Source organism: Neodiprion pinetum, chromosome 7, assembly GCF_021155775.2.
Source record: "Neodiprion pinetum isolate iyNeoPine1 chromosome 7, iyNeoPine1.2, whole genome shotgun sequence".
In the NCBI taxonomy this organism is placed as follows: domain Eukaryota; kingdom Metazoa; phylum Arthropoda; class Insecta; order Hymenoptera; family Diprionidae; genus Neodiprion; species Neodiprion pinetum.
The window spans coordinates 73,069-82,500 of NC_060238.1; the positions used below are offsets into that span (position 1 = coordinate 73,069).

General features: G+C 41.8%; 1 protein-coding gene across 2 annotated transcripts in view; it reads left to right on the forward strand.

Annotated features, from left to right (window-relative positions):
* The first annotated feature begins 806 nt into the window (after positions 1 to 806).
* The window catches only part of LOC124223795 (cephalotocin receptor 1-like), a 9,562-nt gene continuing 936 nt past the window's right edge, over positions 807 to 9,432 (forward strand). The window contains exons 1-6 of one of the 2 annotated variants that reach the window (XM_046636079.2): positions 807 to 1,319; positions 1,394 to 1,601; positions 1,943 to 2,037; positions 2,290 to 2,570; positions 2,679 to 2,837; positions 7,080 to 7,364. In XM_046636079.2, coding sequence (XP_046492035.1) covers positions 997 to 1,319; positions 1,394 to 1,601; positions 1,943 to 2,037; positions 2,290 to 2,570; positions 2,679 to 2,837; positions 7,080 to 7,354 — 1,341 coding nt within the window. In that variant the 5' untranslated portion in view covers positions 807 to 996 and the 3' untranslated portion in view covers positions 7,355 to 7,364. Of the gene's footprint in view, positions 1,320 to 1,393; positions 1,602 to 1,942; positions 2,038 to 2,289; positions 2,571 to 2,678; positions 2,838 to 7,079; positions 7,365 to 9,432 lie in introns of those variants that run through there. The other variant, XM_046636080.2, reaches the window with a different exon arrangement.

The window sequence follows — 9,432 nt, forward strand, 5'->3', positions numbered from 1 at the left end:
GTGCATATAATTGACTCGCCTAAGCACGGTACAACAGAATAGCCTGCGTTAATAAACAATGGACTGATTTCTCATCCGAGTATATCGTAATAATACGTATTCAATTTCAAATGAACGATGGTTCGCAAAAACTTGGTCAAATTTGAGTAGTTTGAGCTAGGCAAATCTTTTGCAGACGTAACGAACGAACACATTCAATTTTTGATTTTATATCTATCGCGCCGTAGTGTCGACAACGTGTTTTTGATGAAAATGAATGTATAGGTATAACTTGCGACGGTATCTTTTTCGGTGGTATACCGATCAGATAACGTTATTCTTCTGATGCGTCGAAATTATATGTATACACATACACATAGTATGTTCATGCGAACTTTCGGATCATATTAATGATGTAACTATATATAGTTGACAATGTTTCGTTTCACTTTGCGTCAATAACGAATTATGTGACAAACTCAATGGCAGCTGAATACCGAAATATGGCGAACACGCGGTTTTACTCGCACGGATCATACTTGCACAGGGTGCGAGAAAAAGTATTCGCGCGATGTATAATTGACTTTAGGGGTCAAGCTGGACGTATGGTGGAAAAGAAAATTAGCAATGCTGATGCGGATAAACAATGGAATTTTTTTCTGAAAACAAAGAAGTTCACAATATATATTTTTGAACGATCTAACAACTGAATAACTAATCTCGCGTTATATACGTATATATCGACTACGTTGTACCCGAGAGCACAACTAACGCGATCAACTCACCTAATGTGCGGGCGGGCGCGCGCGCGCGCGCGTGTGTGTGTGTGTGTGTGTGAGTGTGTGAGTGTGTGAGTAAAAGGAATAAGAAACGTAAATCGTCCGTCACGAAGAATCATTATTCATTTTATTGTCGTCAGCGTTATTATAAATTATATACCTATAGAGCTGATCGCGAAAAGTAAGCCGCGTACAAGCAATTCGGTCAGTATAGGCTTCAACGCTGACGGGTTTAATAATGGTTAATTTTACGGGTGAAAACTCCGGTATTATCGAATTAACGACGGCTGGCTTGAATGGGACAACTGAAAATACTAACAAGAAGGATGATCCGCGAGACGAATATTTGGCAAATTGGGAAATCGCGACACTGGCGGCGATGTTCCTTGCGGCTCTGGCTGGAAATTCTTTGGTGCTGCTCGCCATTTATCTCAGGGGATACGATGCTCCCAAGAAGAACCTTACAAGAATGCACCTCTTTATTCTACATCTTAGCGTAGCAGACCTCTTGACGGCAATTCTAAACGTATTCCCACAGCTCGCCTGGGAGATTACCTTCAGGTATAACAATATAAATTACACGGCCTCGATAATTCACACAACGGGTTTCTATCTTACAAGGCGGATCGTTACAGGTTTCAAGGTGGGCCGATTCTTTGCAAATTAGTCAAGTTCGGTCAACCGCTTGGCCCTTACTCGAGCTCGTACATTTTGACGGCAACGGCACTGGACAGATATAAAGCAGTTTGCCATCCGCTCGCCTATTCCAGCTTTACGTCCAGGAGGTCGAAAATTACGGTTTGCCTCGCATGGTCTTTGTCCTTGGCTTTCTGCATACCGCAGGTATAACGTGCATCAGTGATATAATTCGGGAAACGTCGCAACAAAATCATTCACATTTGAATCCTTTCTGTCAAGTGCAAGCATAATTAATTAACGGTAGCACGCTCATGTTTAGATAATACCTTTGCGCGTGTGTATATCTGTAATAGCTGTCGTCACACGGTATACCTTTCTCCAACCCGTTGCATCTGGTTCAACTTGGTTCCAATGAACTGAAGGGGAAAGGGAAAAAAACAAAAAATAAATAAACAAAGAGATCCAAATTACTTTTCTATAAACGACAATAATATGTGACGAAACAATGTCGTGAAACTTTCCCGTTAATTACTATCATTCGGCAGTTGATTGTGTTTTCGTACCAAGAGGTCTCGCCGGATATTTGGGACTGCTGGGCTACCTTTAACCCACCGTCCGGTGAACGAGCATACGTAACATGGTAGGTTTTCAATAATCTCCCGCTTATTATACTTGCGATACACAAGCATTATATATCATAGGTACGGTATATAGAAGTCACACACCAGTGCGACTTCATAGTTCTATTTTGCCTGGAATTATGAGTAACTGAATTAGACGGGCACGTATAGAGGGGGGAGGGGGCAAAGTAAATTAGATTGAAAGGGATAATCGCAAGGTGATCCAAACTTGTATGTGATCTATGTATAGAACGATTCCGTTGCCGGTGCAGGTACAGCATATCAATATTTATACTGCCGCTACTGGTCCTCGTCTATACCTACGCTTCCATATGCTTTGCGGTATGGAATAATACCGGAATCATCGGAGAGGCACGCGATACGAACGGTGGTCCGCTTCGCCAGCGGGCAATCATCTCCCGTGCAAAAATCAACTCGATCAAACAAATGATTGCCGTCATTAGCTTCTACGCTGTTTCCAGCAGTCCGTTCATCGCGTCTTTGCTTTGGGTAACTTGGGATCGGAATGCCCCAACATCACCCTACTTTGACGGTACGTTGTACAGTAAGCTCTGATTTCATTGGTTCAATAAATTATACCTGTAATACCAAAAAGTTCTGCGTATACGGGCAAGCGTGTGATCAACCAATTTTATTGCAGGTGCTGCATTTGCCATCCTCACTCTGATGAGTAGCTTGAACAGCTGCGTCAATCCGTGGATATATCTTGCGTTGAATCGCGAACTCTGGCGGGCCTTGATCGACCGCGTTTGCCTCTCAAGAAGTAATCGGGACGAAACTCGGAAGAATTGTCGTAAATGCAAGTACACATACATTACATCTATGACACGAACGCACGCACGCGCACGCACACACACGTAGGTATTCACTTGTATTATATCTACAATAATTATGACTACAGTACGTGCTGTATAACGAACGTATACGTTACGAGACGCAAACAAACGAATTGCATGCATCGACTAACGAATAATATTTCCAACACGTGCGGTATAAGAACAATCGTTGCTAGGGAAAAAATTTGCTCGAAGACTTGGGGGCATTCGGCACCTTGTTCGGAGCTCCGCTCTCCCGCTGCGGTTTGTCAGAAACAAAAAACCAAGTAGGTATAATTCGAATATATCCTCGGACACTCGCCGAACTCAAAATGTACAAGGACGCTGGTATACTCATAGGCATGATCTTTCTTTTATAATTATAACTTTGTCGCAAAGAAAACCACAGAAGTCATTAACAATTCGTTTTTCGTTGTTTCCGTTTCCATGAGAAACAGGCATTTACACATGATACACATGTTCTTCCGGCGTACGTATGAAAATTATACACGTATGTATTTTACGTTATTCGAACAGCGAACGAGACTGTACCATGCGGCAGTACCGCATTAATTGTCGATGAGTGAGACGACGATCGGATCGTTATACGTATCAAGAATGTCTCGTTACGCGAACTCGATCCTTCGCCGTCCTAATTCTGTGAACAAGGATGGATGTATGCAACTAACGTGAACAAATTTCAATGCGATAATAGGTTTTCGCATTATTGTGCCAACATTTACAGAAGCATGATATTTCGGTATCATGTACAATGTACATACGTCGCATACTAAGAGAACTGTAACCGTACGCGTTACCTATTGCTGTTGTTAGGTATTATCGGTAAATTATGTGCGCACGTAGAAATAATTAACATATGATACACGTCTTTAAAGTAACGATATATATTTATAAATATCACCGAATCACAAATTTCCGTTCTTACGGTTGTCTCGCGTCCCTGCCCCTGCGAGCCGGCACTCACCATTGTTCATGGACTAATCTTGGAATAGTAATTAGCGAACATACGTGTTTCAACCACCGGATCTCTTTCGCATCGCGCATAGATATACTACGCGTATTGTACCGTATTGTGTGTGGAAATTTCATTATTATACCTAATAATTATACTTCTTACCGTAAATCGTGACGGTTATGAAAAGGCGTAATAGGTACGATGTAACGTAATGCTTGTTACGATAAGCGGTCGTAGCGATTGTCTATACCTTTGATGCACGCGCGTAGAGTACATACCGATGTCATGCATTCCGTAACACTGACGGATAATACCCGGTACCTACCATAACTTTAAACGCGACCTCCGCGGATGAGTAGCTAGTTGTAAGAGATAATTGCAATAATATACAATAATCTAACTATACATATTATTGAAGTTAATTTAATTCACGCCATGTCTGTACATATAAGTTATACCAAGGTAGCAACGTTTGTTTAACAGAAAAGGATGTTTGTCTCTCTCTGAAAATATATTACGATGATTTACATTTCTTAATTGTGCGTTTCTCTGAATCCCCTCACGAGTCTTATTTTGTCGAAAGAATCCGAATACGTGGCGGGCGCACCTTTCAACGCTAATAATTGCACTGCAATTTCGTTGTTATACCCAAGTCGATGCGTCCGGATGTACAGCTGATATACATACCTGTGTGCATTATACACGCTGGCTACATCCCCTGAGATATTGTAGCTTATGGGTGTGAGCTAGGAGGGATCGTTATAGTTTGATAGTGGGTGGGTGGCGGTGGAGCCGGGTGAAAGTCGTGGTGATGATAAAACTCGGCGTAGGTGGGCGGAGCCACCGTTTCCCAACCTCTCGGTGATTGATCCTGGTGCATCTGGTGATGGTGCAGCCCTCCGTAGAAATACCTTGTCGGTACGCCGGCCGCGTTATACGACGTCGGTTCGAGGAGGCTCTGGAGATGTCTGATGTACGTTATCGCGTGTCTGAGCGACTCTATTTTTGATAACTTTTTTCCAGGAGGCTTGCAGACGGGAAGTTTCGACCTCAATAGTTCGAAGGCACGATTCATGTCACGCATTCTCGTCCGTTCCCTGTCGCACGCCGATTTCTTGTAATCTGAAAAATAGCAACCTGTAGGCACGGAACTTGCATTACATCGCAAAATGATGAACTATAGGTATTACAGGTATTCAAGACTCTTTCAAAGGGATCCCGCGAGACTATTTGTATTGTAGATGCACCGGTGTCACGATTAACATACACAGACGTTCACGAAACGTTATTTCATCAGTGCAATGACTCATCTGTAAACCTGTGCACATAAATTCTGTGAGAGTTCATAATTTTTTGCAGATGATTGTACCTTTACCTGATTTTTTTTTGTTTCAAACGACTCAACTAATTGAGACTAGAAGAGTTCAAAATCATACGACAGATTCTCCAAATCCGTCGTCTACAACGTACTCGGAGGGTGAAAAGATCAGACTTCGGTTGTAGACCCAAATTTTACTCGGTACTTACAAATTGTCTGCAATAAGTTTTTCTTGTGAAAGAGATGCGACATCTAGCGGATGATTTGGGTTTAAAATTGTAATTAGTTTTCATGGAAAATTGGAGATTTTCATAATTTATCGTAGAAATTTGTACTTTGCTACGAAAAAATACCACGATTTTTCACGATTATCTACAATCTTTTACGCATCTTTACGATTTGCTACTATTTTCTTCGATTTTCTACGATCTGCAATTTTTCGTAGTTTGACGTAGAAACTATTTTCGCCAGGGAAATTTGCAGAGACTGCCAGACAATTGCATAAGAAATTACAAGAATTCAGAGAAAATAGGAAAAAATAATTTAGGAGAAGCGCAAGATTGTATAATTTAGTGCAGACAAGTTCGAAAAATATTCCGTCGAATTTTGAAGTAGAATCATTATGATATATCTTGCATATTCACCAAATTCTCTGAACTTCTCTCCACTTCTATGAATCTCTCTGTAAATCTCTGAAGATGTGTGCGGAGTATTTCAGAGAAATATTTTCGTCAGGGTATATTTTATTCTTATTTATCGTTACTTCCGCACCTGCGCTACAGTTGTTTCAGCCAGTAAATATTAGTCCCTGACCAATGAGTGAACTTGAAATCTAGCGAAAGTGTGGAAATATCGGAAGGTGAGATTGTAAAATCTCGACCCCCTTTACGTATCGCGCAACTCTGCTCATCTCCTCTGTATATCGCTGCCATTATAGAACGCGTAAAATAAGATTATAGCAGAAGCGGCTCATGCGTTTAGGTACATACATACATACATACGTGAATAGAGGTATGTACGGTGGTAGGATGAAAGTTTATTATGAAATTATTCGTTGAAATGAAAATCCAAGTAGCCGCCCCCCTCCCCCCACTAACCCTTTTCGCTCTGGGAGGGCTCTCTGTGTACCGGCCTGATGTGAGCTTGATGGAGTTGTTCCAAATGCGGATAGGGACCAACAATTTCCGGTCGTGGGACACGAATCATAATCACTTTTCCGTCATTCTCACCCTCACCCTCACCGCCATTGCCGTCGCCGCCGTCGCCATCACCTTCGCCCAGACAGCCTCGGTGCAGATCAAAACAGGTCGTAGCCTGATGCTGCCACCGTTTCCTTAGCGGTTGACGACGCGCAAGTGGCTGCACCGAACCACACGCCGCCTCTGCGATCAGATGTTAATTTTACGGACATAATCACGATTTTTCCAACAAGGACCATCGTGGAACAACTACGCTTCCAATATAAGGCATAATTTAATGAAGTTCGATCTGGATGCTTTTGAATAGAACAAACAACCCCAATCAGCTTGAATAAATGGTTGGGACGAGTCAATATATGTGTAAGCTCACAAAATTCGCCCACTTATTCAGGCTGTTATAATAATACCCGTATATCTGTAACACATCCCCCATATTGGTGGAGACCGAACGTGATAAATGAAATTATGCTTGACGCCCTGATTGTTCGCGAGTGCGGTGGAGCCGCTGTAAGAAATCCTTACAATGCTTACAGCCAGGTATAGGATATACGCATACCCATTATTGATACATGTGTCAGGGAGAGAAGTTGGTAATTCTATTGCTAATTGTAGCTGCTCTACCTGAGTTTTTACCTTGCGTTCACTGCCGTTGCGAGATGGCCCCCGCCGTAAATATAATTAGCAATCCGTATCATTGACTCCTACCGTTATGCATTTATATTATGATCCATAGCTGGTGAACACGTACCTGTGTCGACGATCACAGACGTAGGTGCAATGGGTTCCTCGACAGTTGTTGCGGGTCGTCGATGTTGTTGTTGTCGATGCTGCTGCTGCTGCTGCTGCTGCTGTTGCTTCTTATTCTCATCCAAGTCCAGGAGAACCGGAGATTTCAAACTACTCTCATCTGTAGTTTCGTCTGTCGTCTGTTACCAGATATTATCAAATTGTATCGTTACGCCAATGATTAGACAGAACATCGGTCTTACTGTGTTGTTGAGGCTTTAACTTTGACAAACGATTTCTTAATTTATTTTGAAATTGAACGTCTTCTTACATTATAATTAATAACTTGCGAGAAAATATTTCCCGAGGCATTAATCAACTGATATGCACCAACTGCACACGTCCCGGTTTGACGTAAATAATTGCCCCCCCCCCCCCCCCCCCCCCGCACACGCACACACGCGCAAGTGATTTTTGTAGACAAAATTCTCGACGCTGAGAATTTAGTCGAAGAAGGAATTATACCTCAGCAGCTCTTGCTGTCATTTCTAGGAACCGGTGTGGAGTCGGAATGAAATTACAAGTCTGTCTCACAGCGATCATTTCGATCTTACGGCCGGTTTCGAATCCGCCTAACGAACAACGTAATGAACAATGTTTTCCTCGATAATGCAAACAAAAAATTGTTGGAAGTTATTTCACGCCAAACGTTTTTACCGAAGCAGCAAGTTCTTTTCTTTCATACATTTGATAAATACTTTGTCATACTCGCAAATTTAGTCAGCGAAAATCATTTGTAGATACCTATGTACATGCGTTGCAGGAATGAACGGGGATGGTTGACTCTAAGTTTAATGAAAGCACGAGTACACATATCACCTCTTCCGCGTCTACCACATACTTTACACTTGCGATATCGTTTGATATCGCAAAATCGAACGACGCTGGCGAAATTTATCAACCAGTACGACACTCAACCGAAATGTCCTGCTCTGCGACGTTTTCCTGCCATTTGTCATATTGAAAACGTACATACCAAGTTTTATTCAAGCAAATATGTGTCAGCACCCGTTCAAATCCGACGCCGAAATAATGCGTCGCGGAGTGCCGGTACTTCACTTTTGGAACGTTTCGGCAATTCGACGACGAAGAAACAACTTTTAAATTACAAAGCAGACTGAGTCCTAACTGTACGTAACATACATATGCACATTATAGCACGATAACTCAGTTTTTAGGAATAGGTCGCTTCAACAGAAATCAATGATATGTATTCTGGTCTCGCAAACATATGCTATGATGATTCAAAGTATGAAAATTGAAGAGAAAACGTCCGCGGCAGCACAGCCGTATATTTTTACACTAGTCGGCGCGCTCCAATGATCCGCATTCGTTGATAATTATGTGGATATAATTAATAACAGGTGGGACGAGGAAGGTAAATCGTGCAAACGATTAATGAAAATAATCATTGAGTTTGTATACCTCTATTCTTGACGTATCCGTACAGTCGTCGCTAACTTCCATATTCTATTCCGTCGCCTCAAGAACGAGTGAGTGAACCCAATAACCAAAAACGAGTCTTCCTGCACCCACGTTGGTATTGTCGTATAACAGGTATGTGCGTATACCTAGTATTAATGAATCCACACACAAGCCTCTGGTACGAAAAATGATAGTGTAACAAAATTGATCCTGTCTCGTATCACGCGAAACGAGAGATCAAGTGACCCCCGAGAGATTTTTCTGTATTATATTTTTTAATATTTATAATTTCTCGGCTATACCGAGAAAATGCAGCATCGCTGGCAACAATTGAACAAGTACGTACACGTACAATACAGGTGCCCGTAGAGCCGAGCGCAATCGTCGTGTGTCTTCCCTGATCGGTACATCAAAATTATTAATTAATATTACAACTGTATAGGTATACGATGTTAAGGGACCTTCTGGGTTGGAGTTGTCACGGCCGACTAACAGGACTATAATATACGATATTATCAACTCGGTCTTCTCTTGTCCTCGTTGTTCTCGTATACACAGTCAGAAGAATGTAGATGCGACAGTTGTTATTTAATGTTAATTTCATCCGTTTATTAAGTATTCAGGTGTTCCAACAGAGGTGCTCATCGTTGTGTCAATAGAAATTAGTACCATTATACCGATATTATTCTTATAATAATATACACACCCCATCCACACGTGTATCCGTAAATATGTGTATCTATGCGCCCGCGCATACGTGTAAGAGGTGATCTGCGGTGTTGGAAGGGGGATTACATATTGTATAGATACCCATACCTACATTTTACCACTGAATAACCCGAGGGAGTGGCAATTTAAAAGAGTGCAGCAGCTTA